At 40.9% G+C, this 20,250-nt stretch overlaps 1 protein-coding gene across 7 annotated transcripts in view; it reads left to right on the top strand.

Moving 5' to 3' along the window:
• Dlg2 (discs large MAGUK scaffold protein 2) overlaps positions 1 to 20,250 on the top strand; it is a 1,891,758-nt gene that overhangs the window by 1,813,797 nt on the left and 57,711 nt on the right. For all 7 annotated transcript variants that reach the window (XM_029479404.1, XM_021169155.2, XM_021169152.2 and 4 more), the window contains 2 exons: positions 6,163 to 6,339; positions 16,563 to 16,638. In XM_029479404.1, coding sequence (XP_029335264.1) covers positions 6,163 to 6,339; positions 16,563 to 16,638 — 253 coding nt within the window. The remainder of the gene's footprint in view (positions 1 to 6,162; positions 6,340 to 16,562; positions 16,639 to 20,250) is intronic.

The raw sequence follows: 20,250 nt of genomic DNA on the forward strand, positions 1-20,250 counted from the left end.
GCACTTTTTGGCATCCACAATAGTGTCTGGGTTTGGTGACTGTATATGGGATGGATCCCCAGGTGGGGCAGTCTCTGGATGGTCTTTCCTTCAGTCTCTGCTCCACACTTTGTCTCCATGTTTGTTCCTGTGAGTATTTTGTTACCCCTTCTAAAAAGGATCAAAGCATCTACACTCTGATCTTCCTTCTTCTTAAGCTTCGTGTAGTCTGTGAATTGTATCTTGGGTATTCTAAGTTTCTGGGCTATTATCCACTTATCAGTGAGTGCATACCATGTGGGTTCTTTTGTAATTGGGTTGCCTCACTCATGGTGATATTTTCTAGTTTGATCCATTTGCCTAAGAATTTCATGAAGTCATTGTTTTTAATAGCTGAGTAGTACTCCAGTGTGTAAATGTACCACATTTTCTGTATCCATTCCTCTGTTGAAGGATATCTAGGCTCTTTTCAGCTTCTGGCTATTATAAATAAATAAGGCTGCTATGAACATAGTGGATCAAGTGTCCTTGTTATATGTTGGAACATCTTTTGGGTATATGCCCAGGAGTGGTATAGCTGGGTCTTCAGGTAGTACTATGTCCACTTTTCTGAGGAACGGCCAGACAGATTTCCAGAGTGGTTGTACTATCTTGCAATTCTACCAGCAATGGAGGAGTGTATGGTCTACTCCTGTACTTTCATCTTTCACTAGTAAAGGCTCATGCAGTTAAATCAAAAACACTCAGATAATCTAGGGAAATCTCCCCAAGTTAAGACCTTCAACTTAACTATCTCTACAAGTATCTTTGCCATTTAGTTTATCACATTCACAGAGATGGGGAGATTAAGGTATAGTCATTTTGTACATTAGGTTAGGGACACTAATCTTTCTACAACATCTTTTACAATTAAAAGTCACAGCAAATAATTTTTTTCACATCTTTGGTACTGCTTCTGACAGTCGTCATCATTCTCTGCTATCCTACCTTGAAAGAGATGGGTCAGAATTCACACCAGCATAGACATGGCCCATGATTTTTAAATATTACCAAGATCTAAGCTCTTAAAAAAAAAAAAACAAAGTGTAAATGTTTGGGTTTGGATGGGTGTTGCTTGTAGAAGAAAAAACTCATGGGTTGGTACAGTGAAAGGTTCACTTGTCTTAGGGTTGGATTTAAAGTCCTCATCTTCCCTCTACACATCCCTGGTGTATCTTCTGACACTGGATGTTACTTATATTGCACAACTTTATTTCCTCATCAGTAATAAAAGGCTAATACAGTAATATGTTTGTTCCAAACTAGCTGCATGAACTGAATGTGAACCCAATAGGTTGCTAATAACTCTCAATCTTAACCCATGGTGCCAATATAAATGTTGTCACCAAATCACAGGTCCTTTAGGGATAATGAGCTCTAAACACTTTTATCAGTTGTTCCTAAAACTCTAAGGCTGTACATGTGCTGCCTTGCCTGCCCAGTAACTTAAGCAAGGCAGGGAAGATAAAATGCCCTAGAATGTAGTTGGATTCTTCATACTCACTGTGTAGTTGGGTGCCCTTATATTTTGCAGCTACCACATGCAGCCACAAGGATAAGCAAGCAGAAGCTTCCCTGTTTCTTTTTTTTTAATTAGGTATTTTCTTCATTTATATTTCCAGTGCTATCCCAAAAGTCCCCCATAACCTCCCACCCCAACCCCCTACCCACCCACTCCCACTTCTTGGCCCTGGTGTTCCCCTATACTGAGGTATATAAAGTTTGCATGACCAATGGGCCTCTCTTTCCACTGATGGCCAACTAGGCCATTTTCTGATACATATGCAGCTAGAGTCAAGAGCTCCGGGGTACTGGTTAGTTCATATTGTTGTTCCACCTATAGGACTGCAGATCCCTTTAATTCCTTGGGTGCTTTCTCTAGCTCCTCCATTGGGGGCCCTGTGATCCATCCAATAGCTGACTGTGAGTATCCACTTCTGTGTTTGCTAGGCCCCTGCATAGTCTCACAAGAGACAGCTATATCAGGCTCCTTTCAGCAAAATCTTGCTAGTGTATGCAATGGTGTCAGCGAATGGAGGCTGATTATGGGATGGATCCCCGGATATGGCAGTCTCTAGATGGTCCGTCCTTTCGTCTCAGCTCCAAACTTTGTCTCTGTAACTCCTTCCATGGCTCCTGTTTCTTTACTAGACTTTCCTAGTTGGCAAAGAGGTACCACACATTGCAGTTCATGAGAGGCAGAAGGGATGAGAAAGACATTGTGTTATTTGTGGAAAATTCCATTTGTCTTAATGGACTTGTTAAAAAGCACCCTGGGTGCAAGTGTGAGTCTTAATGGCATATTATAAAAGCTGTTGTGACGAATTAGCGCATAAAGCAAATTAAAAACAGCTTATCGCTTCTTAAATTAGGTGACAGGGCATTCTAGCATTTTTCCCAGACGTGGGGATCCATTAATATCCAAAGGAGACATAAGCTGAAATGTGTCAGCTGCTGGGTTTTAGGAACCAGACAAGCCGGAATCTGTATAATCCTAGTGGGGCAGATTGGCCAAGATAAACAGAGCACTTGGAAGTAGCACCAAGCTAGGTTCCTCAGCCAGGGCATCTACTGCCCTTTGGATACTCTCAGGATGGTACACAGTAGGGCAAGTATTTCACCTGGTGAGGACTGTTGGGAATACTCTCCACATCTCTATTCATCACATATGGAGATACTGACGTGTGAGGAAAGGGGCTTTCAGTAGTGACCTGGAGCATTCCCAGAGACGTGTGTTGCAGTTCTGCTTTGGCCTTACAAGAAATTGGGTCCAGAAGCCAGAGAGAGGCACTTAAGAGGTCTTTGCACACAATAAGGAAGATAGATAATGGCTAGCATGGGTGTGATCCAGGCATACTCTGGAAACCACAGAGCTCTGAATTACATTGTTGAGCACTCTCTGATACTGGGCTACTTTGCATGTTTGTTAATTCTCACCCCAACTCTTAAAGATAGTTGATATTATTATACAGTTTCAATAAACCTAAGCAGTCTGACTGTCTTCTTACCTGCCCAATGAGGGCTTCCCTTTCTTATCTCTGTCCTCCAAGCTTGAGGCCTGTTGCTAAGCCAGCAAGCAGTACTTTCAGGGTGAGAAAGCCTACAATAAACATTAACAAATGCGGGGAGCTTTGGTAACTTAGAGACAATGGGGAAGTCAGTCTTGGAGGAAAAATCTAAAATCATTGGCACTGCTAGGTCATGGTCACAGGCAGCAGGCTGGGAAAATGAGCTTTAAAGTAAAAGGGCCAAAACAGTTGGGTTTGGAGTCAGGCAAGCCATACTGTCCAACACGGGCACACATGTGACTTGGGACAAGTCCACTTGTCCTTTCCTTTCCCTTCCTTGCATGTAAGTTGAGACTGCTAATTCTTTTGTTTGGTTGGTTGTTTGGTTGGTCTTTGTTTTTGTTTTTGTTTTGTTTTTCGAGACAGGGTTTCTCTGTATAGCCCTGGCTGTCCTGGAACTCACTCTGTAGACCAGGCTGGCCTCAAACTCCGAAATCCGCCTGCCTCTGCCTCCCAAGTGCTGGGATTAAAGGTGTGCACCACCACCGTCCGGCGAGACTGCTAATTCTTACTTTTACGTTTATTACAAACCTCCAGGCTAAGTTGTGGTGGTTGCTGTTGCCACTATTGTTGTCATATGTAGTCACCACCACCACCTCGACCTCCTCCCAGACTGAATGAGTTGACAGGGTAAAGGCACCAAACCAGACCTTAGGTCTGGGTCCCAAAGTGCCCTGCATGACTGCTGGTGTGCTATGTATGCTGGGTCCCATCCTTGGGCCTCTCTCCTCTGGAAAAAGGGTAGTAATATTTGTAGAACATTTACAGGGATAGCTCGAGTCACAGATATGATAGTCTGTGTGAAAATGTGTGCTACCTATAGCATTATGTTGATGCTGGAATTTCCCAAGACACTTGCAAGTTTGATTCATAGGGATCAACATAGCTAATTCCTGACTGATTTGTTTTTATTAGCCAAAAAAAAAAAAAAAAAAAATCAGTAAGGGAAGACCATGGGACAGTTCTGCAGCAGATGAAGTATAGGAGCCTTTCTCTTCAGAGGCACATCGACCATGTCAATATCCTCTGGTATCTACTTGTGACAATGAGTCTTAGGTGTTGTCTTCTGGGTAGATGGTTGGAGTCCCAGAATAGATGCTTTGTGCTGGGGGCTGTCTGGAGCAGAGCCCAGCGATTTTCAGCCTAAGTGATAGTGTTGGTACAGAATACATACATGAAACACTAGTCCAAAATGAGTGGGATTTTTTTTTACAAAACCCAAATTCCTAAATATCAGCTGAAGGACACCCTTACCAAGAACCTTTTAAGGACAATTGTCTCAAGACAGGTATTTTAACTTTCTTCTTTTTTTTTTTTTTTCCCTACCAAGTGCAGTCTGTAGACTGTAATGTTGTTGGATTCCACTTTAAGTGGAAAGTACCTCATACTTACAGTTAGCCACGGTAAGCTAAGCACTGTTGTACACGCTTTATGCAATTTACCCACACAGATCAGTAATTGAGGCAATACCCATCATCATATATCATATTATGAGCAACTGAAGCCTATGAGAGAGATTAAGTAGCTTGCCTCAGTAACCAGCTGTGGGACTATTAAGGCTCAGTAAAAACAGGGCATGGCCTTGGTAGTAGTTCTTCATCATTATACTTTTGTTCTGCTGCATAGCACCTACCACGTGCTAGATGCTGCCTGTGTTTCTATTATGGGAAGGTAATTGTGCGTTGAACACATTTGGCTCTGGAAAGTTAATTGATTTCTGTCTCATCACACAATGAATTGACATCAGTAGGAGTCGTGTCTCTCCTTACCCACACTTACTTTTCTGGAATGGGACTTTGTGTAAGTCTTTGATAAGAAAGATGCAGATGGTCAAGGAAGAAATACCTTATCCAGGGTACTTAGACCAAAGAACTCTCTCCAAATTACATCGCTTAGGGATACCAGAAATGACTGTATCATAAGTAATTTGACTTCTAAGATATTTGAGAGTTAAATGCTGTCTTCAGCCCTTTTTGGTTACCATGGCAGCAGATGTGACATTTCTTTGACAGAGAAGAGGGGGGAAAATAGTAAAAGAACCAGGGTTGGTCTTAATGATTTTAGAAAATTCTACTCTCCAAATCTAGTTTTATTTACATGCACAGTGGTTGTAAAGAGTCTCGGGGCAGAGTGAAAGGAATTCATAGGGCAGTGGTAGAAAGCACCTGCTTCTCCTGGGCAAACTTAGATCCTCTGTGTGTGGTGGTAGCTGTGAGATGTGGGGGGATATAGCAACAACTTGACAGTATAGTACTTAAAATAAATTGTCATATCTTCATGACTTCAGCTACTCCATTTACGGTTTTGATCCTGCTTCCCAGTCTGGCCCTGAACCAGGTTTAGAAATTTCAGTGCACTGGCCCTAGCAAAGGTTCAGCCAAACCTCTTCCATGACAACAAAGGATTACAAGTCAGAGCAGTAGGTGTGACAGTGAGGCAGGCCTGGGGTTTATGGATATAGAAAGAGCTGTTGTATTTGTTCAAAGGATTTTTCTTTCTGTATACATGTACACACAGATTTTATTTTCACGTTTTACATTTTAAACACTTACTTAGGTCATTACAGTAACCCTGGATCAGTGATAGATAGCTCAATACTCCATTGTTGGTGGGAATCAGTCACTCCAGATAGTCATTTTAAATTTCTATCACTTCTCTCTAACATAAAGGAAGGTGTCTATAAGCTATTATATTGAAGAGAATTTATTTATACAGCAAAGAACTTAAGAAAGATAGCCACATTTTTCTTCGTTTTCTTTAGTTTTCATTTGTAAAATTTGATTCCAGCAGGAAGAAAAAAATATCTCAATTGGGTATTAAACTGATCACCTTGTTACATGTGATGGTATGCAAGAAATAAAGATGCTGACGCTAATTATAGGGAAATAGGAAAGAAAAGCAAGAAGTAACCTCCAGTGTGTGGCCAAAAAAAAAAAAATGAAATTTGTGTACCACAATCCAGGAAGCCATGCAGGAGGTGATGGAGTTTTGGGGCAAGAGCTGGAATTCAAAAGTGTGTACTTTAAATCTGTGCTGTCACTGTCTTAACCATACTGTCGTTTGTTTTTTCTTTCAGAGCCATGTTTGACTATGACAAGAGCAAGGACAGTGGGCTGCCTAGCCAAGGACTTAGTTTTAAATATGGAGACATCCTCCATGTCATCAACGCCTCCGATGATGAGTGGTGGCAAGCCAGAAGGGTCACACTAGATGGGGACAGCGAGGAGATGGGCGTCATTCCCAGCAAGCGGAGGTAAGGGTGCCTTCTGTGCATCAGAGAAAGCATGCACACAGGGGAGGGAGGGGAGAGAGGGGGAGGGAGAGAGAGGAGGGGAGAGAGTGTGTGTTAGCTATCTAGGGAGTGGAAATACAGAGAGGAAAGGCTGGGAAGACTGCACACAGAATGACGATTTAAGTGCAATAGGGATTCTACAGGAAAAATTGTCAGTGGTGACAGGTGACAAGAATACAAAAACTGTCATTCTCTACATTTTAGGATTTTTACCAAAATTGGTGAGTATGATGAGGCATAGAGGGAAAAAAGGAAGGGCTCCTGGCAGCTAAATGCAAAAGGCTGTGCTTATGTGCCCGCACACCCATTCACACCCAGATGCACTGATACCCTTGGTTCAACATTTACCCTTAAACTTACAGAAGGCCAAATGTAGAAAGCAACTTAACAACAGATGCTTGGAATGTGAGCCGTCCTATAGCCGGGTGCTCAGGCAACTTTTACTGTAAGTTCCCTTTAGTCGCTCAGATTTCCGATCTGTGTATTTCTTAAGCATATCAAGCCCTTTTCCTCGAAATGCTTCCTCAAAGCCAAGTCCGCCATATCTCCTAGCAGCCTTTAATCACTACTACCAGGAATGTCCCTTCTCATGAGTGTCTGTCTGGCACAAGGCATGGTCTAAGAAACAAAACGGACTATAGCAAATCAAAAGTTGGTCAGTATCCCAGCATAGGTGAGAAAGGGACCCATGAGTTTCCACCTCTACCTGCGGAGGTTTTGAAAGGTGGTGGCTGCTAGGGGAGGGAGAGTTAGCTTTCATCGGGGGCATCATCCCCTGTAGGCTGACCACACACCAATGGATGGCCCCATACCCACACATATATTCATTGTACTAAGTGGACACTGTGGGCGAGATGGGGAAGGAGAGAATGAACAGATGTGATGTTGGAAGAAGAAAGAGAAAAGAGGAGCCAAGAGAAGTTGGAGAGAGTCCACTCCTCATCCTCTTGCTTCCAACTCTTCACATATCCACCATTCTTCCCTCCCAATTGTGTGTATGCTCCTTTTAATCGATTGAGTTCAGATAGTACCAAAACAGTGATTCTTAACACTATTTTGTTTGTGTGTTTGTGCATTTTCATATCAAGGCAGCATGTGGCCTGGATTACTCAGATGCAGTTAACAAAGCTGTTCTTGGAAAGAGCCATCAATGCTCAGTTGGCCTCAAGGACGGAAGCAGAGTGTAGGAATGAAATCTGTGTCAGAAGTAGATTTCAGCTCACTTTAGAGAAGTGCTTCTTCTCACTGGAATTGCTCCAAAATACCCAGGAAGACACTCACACTTTAGACAGGAGGGTTGATGCAAGCACTAGTCTGGTGCTTCTCAACCCCAGCTTCTGCAATTGTCACCATCATGTCAATAGTCATTCATTCATCCAAATGCTCATCATTTACCTCAGAGCACAGCCCTCTCTGAAACGATTTTCCACTTGCAGTGATATCCTCGAATTGGCCTTTTCACATTTTGAAAAAAGTCATCTTAACAGTCATCCCACAGCTGGTCTGAAAAAGTTTGTTCAGGTTCTCTTGAGTTTATGTTTATTTGAATTCTTTTCCATAATAAATACAGATATCCTCCCTTGCAAATATATTTTATGCAAAGTAAAAATATGTGTATTTATTTTATTATAAAATTTATGAATGTTTTCTTAGAATTTTCATTTTGTCAAAAGGTTTTATTTTATGTATTATTAAACTCGTGTTTTTTCACTGTATAAAAAACTGCAGAAAAATATAAGAAGAAAAGTAAAAACCACAGATACTCCTAGCTCTTAAAGAGCCCTCGTGTGTTAATTCTCATGCCATTAAAAATAGAAAGCACCCAAGGAGCTAAAGGGGTCTGCAACCCTATAGGTGGAACAACAATATGAACTAACCAGTACCCCGGAGCTCTTGACTCTAGCTGCATATGTATCAAAAGATGGCCTAGTCGGCCATCAGTGGAAAGAGAGGCCCATTGTACTTGCAAACTTTATATGCCCCAGTACAGGGGAACACCAGGGCCAAAAAGTGGGAGTGGGTGGGTAGGGGAGTGGGGGGGGAGGGTATGGGAGACTTTTGGGATATCGTTGGAAATGTAAATGAAGAAAATACCTAATTTAAAAAAATCACTATGTGATGATTCAGCAGCTGAGGGCATGCACTGCTCTTGCAGAGGGTCCAAGTTTGATATTTCTGTCCCCAGCACCCACAATCAGTGGCTCACTATCAACCTCCCATTTACTCCACTTCCAGGAGGATCTGATGTCTCTGTTCTCCCCAGGCACCTGCACTCATGTGCATATATCTTCAACACACATACATTAGAAATAAAATCAAAATGTTTTCTAAAATCTAAATAATCTTATTCCACTGGCAGATGTTTCAAATCATTAGCTCTTTTCTCACCTGCTTCCAGAGATCATGTGGGAGTGTGGAGATAGTTGCTATGGATAGCAACGGTGCATAACTTTACCCTTTACAAGGATGTCTCTGCTTTGATGGTTCTGCTTAATCATTCAGTGTAACTGTAAGGCAAATAATATGAATGCTGTCAGTCTTCCTTTAGATAAGGAATAAATGTATGCATAAAATACTCATATGGCATGTCAGACCTGGTATGGTTTTTAATATGTTCAAGTCTCATTAAACTCTGTGGATAAGTTACTGCTTTTATGCCCTTTGCAAGTGAGAGCTGCAACATAAAAAGCTATTAGTTTGCCTGAGATCACCCATCTAGTAAATGGCAGAGCTGAGATTTGAGTTCAGCCCATAGCATCTCAACTCATGTGCCCTTGCCTCAGAAAGATACAGTGATTAAGAGTTGATACAACTCAATTCAGTTAGCATTCTTTAGGGTATGTCTATGTGCCCGGCATGATATGAGTATTGTACAAATACTGCCTAGATCTCATTCATCATTCACAAGAGCAGCATGTAACACTCCCATCTACTCCCTGACTAAAGCAATGAAGACTCCATTGTAAAGATACAATGAGAAAAGACTGGAGGATGGATTCTTTCTCATTATAGCTATGACCACATGTTGTAACCTTTGTTGTTGATATAACTCAGTACAGCTGACTATCTTTGTTATAAAGTATACAGGCTTATTTGGCTCATGTTTCTGGAAGTCTGACAGCACAGGGTCAAGTGGCCACATCTGTTAAAGGTTTTACTTATGAGGCCTCTAAAAAAATCCTGACATTCTAGGGCATCCTGTGATAGGGAAAGCACACAAAGTTCCACCCCTATTGTATCCTAAAACAAGCCCACACTCTCAGTAGCCTATTAGTCCATTAGTGTTTTAGTTCATAAGTGGATTAACACATTTGTGAGAGCAGAATACTCATAACACAATCACTTCTTGAACGCTCCACCTGCTCTATTTATTTAGGCCACACAATGTTGATTAAATTTCAATATAAGCTTTGGTGGGAACATTAGCTAATAGCACTCTGCATCATGCCAGATGCTTTTAAATGTATGATTTCAATTTAATCTTCACAAAAGTCTCAAAGAGAAACTGGAGGTCCAAGGAATAAAGTAATTTACCAGTTGATGAGTCCTGGTCTCTGGTAGAAAGATTGAATAGCTTCCCATTCTAAGAGCGCTGCTCTAAGGTACTTTCAAGTTATAGAAATGAAACTCAGGTAGCCCAAGCATACTGGCAGAACCACACTGATAACAAGGGACTAAGCCAAGATTTGAACACACATCTTTCATATACCTCTGTGAGCAATTGTTGGTTCTCCTCAACCCTACAGAGCATCAGGCTTAGGGCACTTTTTTTTTCTCGTCCCTAAAGCATAATACCCAACACACACAGCTTACAGGCAAGAGGTTAGCCCTGGCTCACAGTTTAAGGCAGTATTTTTCAGTACAGCTGTAATAACATGACATTGGGGCTCTGTGGCTATGGAAACATCAAGCAACTGCCTGTCACATCTGGGTAAAATGAGAAAGCAGAGACTGGACTCTGGCTAGGACCAGACCTACACTATAAGCCCTGAGCTCTGCTCATGCAGCCCTTCATCTGGAGCAAGGCCCCATCTTCAAGAGATTCCACAGCCTCCCAATAAGTTCTCCAACACATAAGCCTATGTGAGGAGGTTTCCATTCAAACCATTAGAGGCCCACATTGGGGAATGCCCTCAGAAAGAAGCCCATGTGTCCAGCTCACCCTGTAGGGCCCCCAGTGGTGGTCAGCACATAAACATGTGTTGCCTCACTTTCACAAGGTGAAGAGGAAACTGAAGGGTGGTCCAAGTAGCTTTAGTGATACTTATCATAGCATCTGAATAGCCTGACATCCTGAGCTCTAATTCAACCATCTATGACGCCATGCAAAACATTCACCTTATAGGATCTCAATCAGCGTCTGCTGTAACTCTGCAGTTTCTTTACTATTCTCAACTAGCCAACATGAAAAGCCACCCTAACAGGCTGAAGGTCTGTTTTAAGTCAAAGATTTAGCAAGTAGGGGCAACAGGAGATCTCAAGCCAAGGTGTGTGCAACTTCATGGTATGGGCTCTTAGCATAGAGTCTCTGGTTGCTGACATTGCATGGTTATAAGTGACCAAAACAGGAGCTGGCCCACATTCTGTGAATCCAAATGGCCATTCATTAATTGTCTACAACCTATATTTAACGTTTATTAGGAAGCTTTCTCACCTGTACTGCATAGCATCCACTCATGTGGATAGTATCTCATGAGTAGGGCCTAAGGAACACGGGCATAGGAACCCCCAGCAACAGATAATGTTCTCCCTGTCCAGTGTTCCAATCAGTTATGTTTGGCCAGAACCTGAAAACACCAGATGGGTGTTGGGCAAAGGGCAAAAGACTTGTTACAACATAGACATTTGTTGCTATACAGAGATGCTAGGTATCAGAATGAATACGCTCAAGTTTTGCCACCCAGTTCATGTTTCTAGTACTTTGACAGCAACAAGCATAGTTGGGGAGGAGTGTGTCTGCTTAAACAGTCTCATTAACTGGTTGAGTCGAAGTGTGAGAGGGAACATACAGTAGTGGTTTTGCTGCTATTAGGTCTATACAGACAGGTCTGCCAGTTCCTTCAGCAAAGATCTTTGAGCCTTAATATACTCCTCTTTTCCAAGGAGTAAAACTGGAGAGGGTAATGTTATTCTTTCATCTAGATTCTTTTTAAAACTTTGTGTTTTGTATGTGTGTGGGTGTCTTGCCTTCATGTATATCTGTGTGTGCCTGCTGCCCATGGAGGCCCCTGGGACTGAAGTTACAGACATTTGTGAGTTGCCATGTGCTGGGGGGGGGGTCTCTAGGAGAGGCAGCTAACACTCTTAACTGCTGAGCCATCTCTCCTGCCCCAACCTAGACTCCTATTGATAAAAGAGGTGGTGAGATGATTAGCTTTTAGTAGGAAACATGACTTGCTTGACAAGACACTTCAAGTTGTTCAGCCTGAGTTTTCACAAGCAGGTCCAGAATTAATAGCCTGCTGGAGAATTCAGTCAGTCAGTCAGTCAGTCAACAAAGATTTGCATCATTCTTAATTTACATGTACTGTGTGCCCAACTCCATGTTAAGTCATGAAGCATCATAAGTATAGGTTATAGATAAAATAGGCAAAGTACCAAGCACAACTTTCAATACTTGGTGCACACTCAAATGAGGACTACTTTCCAGTTGTCAGATCTTGAGCATCTAGTGCCAAAGGAAAAAAATGCTATACTGTTTAAAGCCCATGTCTCAGCCTTAGCTTCTGTTTGAGGAGTAAATGAGTCACTGTGTTCCAGGAAGAACTTGCAGAATACAGAAAGGCTAAGACAAGGAAGAAAAAGCAACCTGCAGCCATCTCCACTGTGGAGAGAGAATTGCAGAGAACTGATGGGGCCAAATGTTTGTGATGGAGAGCTGCTATGGTTTCTGGTATACTGAAAAAAGAGCAGTTTTATGTGTGCTAATGCTATGCTATGTACACTATGCTATGTAATGCTAGAAAAGGAGCATTTAATTAAACTGTTTTCAGTGTCTAAAGCAAATTTATTCTGAATATGAATCCAGCTGTCATGTTATGTTACTTCCTTACTGGCTATATGCTTAGGTCTGGTTGTATATAATTTATATAATTCAAAATACTTTGACAATGGATATGGGGGAATGGGACATAGCATTTGTGGGAAAATTCAGTCTAGGCCTCTAGTGTCTATATATTGGCTTTTCAACTCTGTATCAGTCATCCAAACCCTCACGTTTGTTGAGAATTTCCAATGAGTGAAGTAGGCAAGACAAGTCTTTGAGTTCTGAGTCCCCAAAGGCATGGATATGGACAGACAGCAGCATCAGCAGTTAGAGGGAGCAAGAGCAAACTGGTTCCATCACCTTCTAGTCTGCCATTCATCAAACCTCAGCTTGGACAACCACAAAATGGGGTTGACAGGACTTACGTTGCTGGGTTATCAAAGGACCAAGCAAGATGATACAAATAAGAATGAAAACCATTAGTAGTTGCATATTAAAACTTTAGCCACCATTTATATTCCCATCACTCACAATAATTCCCACCCAAGTAAGAAGGAAGATGTTCCAATCTCCTTCACAAGAGAAACCAGGCAATGACTCCTTAATAAGCTATCATTGTCTTTTTTTCTTCTACTGGTGTTAAGGATTTCTGTTTGTTTGCTGGTGTGGTCCTATTCTGGTTTGTTTTTATTTATTTTCTAATAAGAGAAACAGTGTGGGTTCTGGTGAGTGGGGAAGTGGGGAGGATCTGTGAATACTAAGGAAAGGGGAAACCATAATCAGAATATATTATATGAAAAAATCTATTTTCAATTTTAAAAAGATTAACCAACCATGGAATTGTTAAATAAATGCATGCACATGTATATGTGTCTCAATATATTCTTTGTAAATCTTTAAAAAATTCAATGATGACCCCCCTAGAACTAGACAAATAAGGTCATTCAAGCAGAAGAGTAAGGGAGCCTCAGAAGTCTGTGAGGAAAGGTAACTGTTCTGCCCAGAGAATTCTCAGGTCAGAAGACTGCCCTGAACCTTGTGTTGTATGGACTTCTAGGTTCTGTGAGTTTATGCAGAATTATTTACATGCCCTCGTCAAATAACTATGTATTCTCTACATACTGCAATCATTTTGACAGAGATGAATCAGTGGTTTCCATAGTTATCAGAATTAATGTAAAGAAGCCAGTATAAAGCTAAAGGCTCTAACAACTGTTTTAGGAAAATCTAAAGAGGTTAATAAGAATTACCTGACCTCTAGGGAAAAGAAACTAGCTAAGGGACTCAGAGCCAGGCCTCTTCTCATTGAGTTTCTTCCCCTTGGCAGTTTGTCTTAAGCCTTTCTTTCTATCCTCCCAGCTCTGAGGTATTGGGTGGATGCAGGGAGATGCTCTCAGTATCAGCTTCTCGACACGGAATATATTGAGTTAATAACTGATGTTAGATGTGAACATTCTTGTTCAGTTCTTTTCACTCAAATATTCTATGCTGCTACTGAGATAAATGTATTCTGAAACTTTATTCTGTAACTATAGAAACCCAGATATTCAGTGTTGCAGTTGGAAACACAAAAGAGCTCTCGGTTAGGAAGTAGCCTGCTGTTAATTACAGAGCTAAGAATAGCTTCGACTTCATAAACCATTAAGTTTCTATAGATTCAGGATTATTTTTCTCTCACTTGCTCTTTTCTTTCCCAGGAAAGAAAAAAAGGGGGATTAAAGCTAGCCAAATTTAAACAAACTCATGTTACAGCAGCCTACCAAATAGTATTTTTGTTCCACAATCATCCACTGAGGACTTGTGATAATGCTGTACAGTTATATGTGCCTTGCATATTAAATATAAAATGTTTGAAAGAAGGAAATCAAGAGGTATCTTACATAGAGATAAAATTCAGTGTGGTGCGTAGCAGGAAATAAAAACAGTGATTTCCTTTACAGACTTGGAAAAGTCAAGGAAATATTTAGATTCCTCTTTCTTAACTCTACCTTCAAATGGAAATGGGTCAAATTTGCTTTTTGGTGTTCCTTAAGCCCCTTCTTTTCCTCTCCCAATCATCCTTTCCTATTCTTTACTGGTATTGTCTAGTTTCTGGCAACAGCATCTCAACAGACTCCAGGCTCCTCTCTTTCCTTCCCTTCCAGAATTGTTCTCCACTGCACCAGGATCCTTTTCTTAAGTTACTCATTTGAAGGACTAGAGAGGTAACCCAATGGTTAGGAGAGCACAGGGTCCTCAATGAAGGAGCTGGAGAAAGTACCCAAGGAGCTGAAGGGGTTTGCAACCCCATAGGAGGAACAACAATATAAACTAACCAGTACCCCCAGAGCTCCCTGGGACTAAACCACCAAACAAAGAAAACAATGGTGGGACTCATGGCTCTAGCTGCATATGTAGCAGAGGATGGCCTAGTTGGTCATCAATTGGAGGAGAGGCCCTTGGTCCTGTGAAGGTTCTATGCCCCAGTATAAGGGAATGCCAGGGTCAGGATGCAGGAATGGGTGGGTTGGAGAACAGGGGAAGGAGTAAAAGATGGGGGATTTTGGAAGTGAAACTAGGAAAGGAGATAATATTTGAAATGTAAATGAAGAAAATATCTAGAGAGGGGGAAAAGAGAGAGAGAGAGAGATTGCTGTCTTGCAGATATCAGGGATCAGGCCCCAGTACACATTTCTAGCAAGCAGCTCACACATGCCTGTATCTCCAACTCTGGGGAACCAAATACCCTCTTCCAGCTCCTACAAGCCCCCATATACACAGGAGTATAACTTCAAGCACACACATTCATATACACATAAATAAAAATAAATCTTTAAAGTCTTCAATTAGTTATACCACCTTCCTTATTTATGCTTTGTTTACCCATGTCCTTGAGTGGCTGAGTGGGAGAAAAAGAGGAGTTCGTGCTTATGTGCTGCATGTATCCATAAAGGCAGGGGTGTCATTTCTTATGTATGCCCCCTTTTTAAGGCAGGTCTCTCACGGGACTGGAATTCACAAAGCAGGCTAAACAAACTAGCCAGTCTGCCCTAGGAATAGAATCCACCTATCTCTGTCTCTTCTGGGACTATAAACTCATGCCCTAACTCCCACCCAATGCCTGTCCTTTTACAGGGCTTCAAACTCAGATCCTTCAGCTCAAAAACAAGCACTTGATCATCAGAGCTATCTTCCCAGCTATATTTTTTTCTGAGTTATTTTGTAATTTCAGGTGATCTTTGTATTTCATGTATGAATGCCAGCCTAGCCTTGAATTGATGTATTTGATGATGACCTTGAGTTTATTGTCCTCTTCCCTCTAAGTGGTAGGTTTCAGGCATATACCACACACCTGACCCAATGCCCTGTGAAACCCTACAATTCCACTAGCCATGCCTCATTCTATACAGACCCATGGCACCATCCTTCAGGCACCTAGCTTGTTAGGAACTGGAATGCATGCTAACTTTATCCTACTGACAGGTTCGTTCTCTCCCTTCTAGTTTCAGATTACCTGATATCTCTTTCAGGGAGCCACAGAAACACTCTACACACACACACACACACACACACACACACACACACACACACACCAAGACTGTTAGGAGTGTTTGTCTGGCTTCCTGTTCTTGCTAAGAGCCTATCATGATAAATGCCTGTTACAACCATACTTTAAATTTTTTTTTGTTTGTCCTATAACCTTGGTTAACAACATGGCAAATGCTCATTTAATGCAAGGTAAGATAATGACACTACAGGGATGACAGAAGGACATTACACTCCTTGAAGGGACCTTCGAGATTACATGTAACATTGGTTTCCGAGTGTTGCTAACTGTAATGATGCTCTTTATTGGAAGAGTACTGGGGAACAGGAAGGGTTTGTTGTTTCCACTCCAGGTATTGATTTTCCTGGGCTGTGATTTCCTGAAATAGATTCTGGTTGATTCATTAAGTGTGTCAATAATCTTTATCTCTGCTACTTCCAAATACCTTCCATGCATGTAAGACAAAAATTTCTAGGGACATATTAGAAGTTTAGACACTTTTTACTAAGGTTTTTTTTGTTTTGTTTTTGAACTTTTACCAGAAGAAGTAGACCATTCTAGACCATATTTTATTTGAGTCGTACAGATGAGAGGAAGAAGTGCTCTTTACTGAACAAGGAACTTAATTATAAATGCCTTGTCACTTAATTGGCTGTTTTTGATTTTCATCAGGGTGGAAAGAAAGGAGCGTGCCCGATTGAAGACAGTGAAGTTCAATGCAAAACCTGGCGTGATTGATTCCAAAGGGGTAGGTACAAATTGATGGAGACATTCTGTTCTCTCAGTTGCCTTAGATTTAGTGATAATTAACATCCAGGCTTTTTATAGCAAAGAAATAATAGCGCCACTAGACAAAAGAGAACTGTCACAAATGTGTTGCTAAAAGTAATGTCATTTCTGATAAAGTGGGTTTATTATAAACATATTAATTACTGGGGACAAAGCCAGTGATAACAAAACTGATACACTGAATATAATGAAGATAATAAAACATAGTTTAGGTGTTTTCTATAAATGTTCTAAAAGGTCACATTTCATCAACAGTATTGACTCAACTGAAAATGTATCTAGTTTGACACACATTATGCAGTTTAAGACTGTAGTCACAGAAAAACAGACATGGATCATTTAAGTGAATATGTAGATTGTTGTGACAGACATAGGAAAGAGTCAAAAACAAAATCCTATCACAGTTAACACTCATATGTACATTTCTTCTCGATGCCAGCTTTAAATAGCATATACTTCAATGAGCATATAACTTTCCCTCTTAAATTTAAAGTCAGCTTGGGAAATTTCATCACTTCATAAAAAATACTATAAAGCTTTGCAATCATTTCCCATGCCCCAGCCTCCCTTCCCCACCTAACCATAGTCAATAACCTATTTTGTGTTTTATAGAAATGCCAGTGAATAATTCATTAATTCATATAAATGGAATATACTCCTTTATGACTTCTAACTCTATACCACATTATTTTTTTTCAAGTTGCATTTATACTGTTGCATGAATAAATAAGTACTTCATTTTCCTTTTTGGCATATAAAATTCCATTGTACAGACATACCACATTTAGCATATCCATTCATCAGTTGACAGACATCTGTGATGTTTCCACTTTTTAGTTACTGTGGATAACGCTACCATGAACGTTTATATCAAGATTTTGATATGGACACGTTTTTACTTTCATTGATTACATAGTGCAGTAAACTCGCTGATCCCTTCAGCAATATGATGGCTCTGTGCTGCACATTTTAGGAAGTGCCAGATGGTTTTACACAGTGGCTACAACGTTTCCCATTCCTATCATCAGTGTATGTGTGTTATGATTTCCTTACATGCTGAACAATACTTGTCATTATGTGTCTTTTAAAATTATATCTGTCTTGGTCCTATGAAGGTATGTGTTACTGTGATTTTGATTTGTATTTCCTAATCAATTGAGCTGGTGAGGTTCTTTTCATGTACTTATTGATCTATCTTTTCTGAAAGATACCTACTCAGATTCAGTCTATTTTTTAGTTGGGATTTTCTTGGTATTATTGTTATTGGGTTACAGAGTCTCTTAATATACCTGGGTGGAGAAGACAGGGGGACGTGTAAAACAGTTTTCTTCACTACTCATATGTATGTGTCTATTAAGTGGATGTGGGGGGATAGGGAACGTGTATGTGGCAGGATGTATATGGGGATAGGTGTGGCTAATTAATGTCAGAACTCTTCTTACATTGTTCTTTCACCTTTAAGGAAATGTTTTTCAATCCATCCTCTATCTTACCAATACCACTAGTCTTGCCAGGCAGCTTGACCTGAGGATCTAATCTCTGCCTTCCAAGGCCAGAATTACAGGCAGGCAACCACACCCAGAAAAAAATTAACATGGATTCTGATGATCTGAGCTCTGGTTTTCTTGCTTTTGTGGCAAGCATCTTAACTACTCCGTCATCTCCCTACCCCTGTACTCTGTCTTTAAAGGCTTTTCAGATAAATGCTTTTCTAACACACTTTTTTACAGTTCCCTCTGTTCTCATCCTATTCTCTTGACAGTGTTCCTTAAGATACAAAGGCTTTTGTTTTTTTATATTTTTCTCCAATTTATTTTAATGAAATGTCTAAGAAACATTGCCTAATCCAAGGTCATAAAGATTTATGTTGCATTTTCTTGTAAGAAGGTTATAGTTGTGACTCTTACGTTAAAATGCTAACCATTTTGAGTTTAGTTTTGTTAATGGAGAAGCATCAGATTCCAGTTGTATTTCTTTGCATGTACATTGTTGAATTTGATTTAAGATCATTTATGGCAAATGTATATCTTATCTTAAATATTATCACATGTAGCTCTTATATAACATCTGTAGTTTGGACAGTTTTAGTGACTTTCTCAACATTTCTTTTTTGTTATTATTAGGTATTTATTTCATTTACATTTCCAATGCTATCCCAAAAGTCCCGCATACCCTCCCACCCCACTCCCCTACCCACTCACTCCCACTTCTTGGCCCTGGCGTTCCCCTGTACTGGGGCATATAACGTTTGCACGAACAATGGGCCTCTCTCTTCCCAATGATGGCCAACCAGGCCATCTTCTGATATATATGCAGCTAGAGACACGAGCTCTGGGGGGGCACTGGTTAGTTCATATTGTTGTTCCACCTATAGGGCTGCAGATCCCCCCAGCTTCCTGGGTACTTTCTCTAGCTCCTCCATTGGGGGCCCTGTGATCTATCCAATAGCTGACTGTGAGCATCCATTTCTGTGTTTGCTAGGCCCCTGCATATTCTCACAAGAGACAGCTATTTCAGGGTCCTTTCAGCAAAATCTTGCTAGTGTATGCAATGGTGTCAGCGTTTGGAGGCTGGTTATGGGATGGATCCCCGGGTATGGCAGTCTCTAGATGGTCCATCCTTTCATCTCAGCTCCAAACTCTGTCTCTGTAACTCCTTCCATGGGTGCCTTGCTCCCAATTCCAAGAAGGGGCAAAGTATCCACACTTTGGTCTTCGTTCTTCCTGAGCTACAAAGCATGAGGTATTGTTTAAGGCACCGCATGAGGCAACCAACAAGGGCAAGTCTCTCAGTGAGTTCACAAAGACAATTGGAATCGACAGAATCATTGCACAGCATCACAGGGATCATCCCGTAACTTCTACAAACTGTAGTTTTCTGTTTAAACATCAGTAGACTTAGCCTCAGCAAGACTGCCTAATTTTGTCCAAGATCACACAATTAGTAAGGAAGGTACCAGAGTCAGGTTTAAAATCAGGTCATTTTAACAACCTAACATGCCTTTTCCATTGCTGCGATGTTTATGCCTGGGTCAATGTCTTAATTAATTTTTCTATTGCTGTGATAAAATACCCAGACAAAAACAACTTAAGGGAGGAAAGGCATATTTGAAGTCACATAGACTGGTACAGCAACAGTCTATGATGGCAGGAGCTTGAGGTGGCTGGTCACATTAATCTTGCTTTAGCATATAATTATTCTGCCCAATGCAGTGCAGCTTACCCCTGAAAGTTCTACAGAGCGAGATGAAGGCTAGTATTCAGCTAACTGTCCACTTTTCATACACTTCAGGATCCCAGTCTAGGGAGAGGTGACGCCCATTGTAGGCAGGTTTTCCCACCTCCATTAATTAAGATGATCCCTCACAGTCTTGCCCAAAGACTACCTCAACATAAATAGTCCCTCACGAGACTACCCAGAGGATTGTCTCCCTGATGATTTTAAATCATGTTAAGTTGATCATTAATATTAACGATCACAGAAAGAAAACAGGGTTAAAAGAGGAGGTGATGTTTGAACAGGATTTTGGAGTTTAATTTGGAGATACTCATGCATGCAGGCAAAAGCATTA

This window comes from Mus caroli, chromosome 7 (assembly GCF_900094665.2).
Source record: "Mus caroli chromosome 7, CAROLI_EIJ_v1.1, whole genome shotgun sequence".
NCBI lineage: Eukaryota > Metazoa > Chordata > Mammalia > Rodentia > Muridae > Mus > Mus caroli.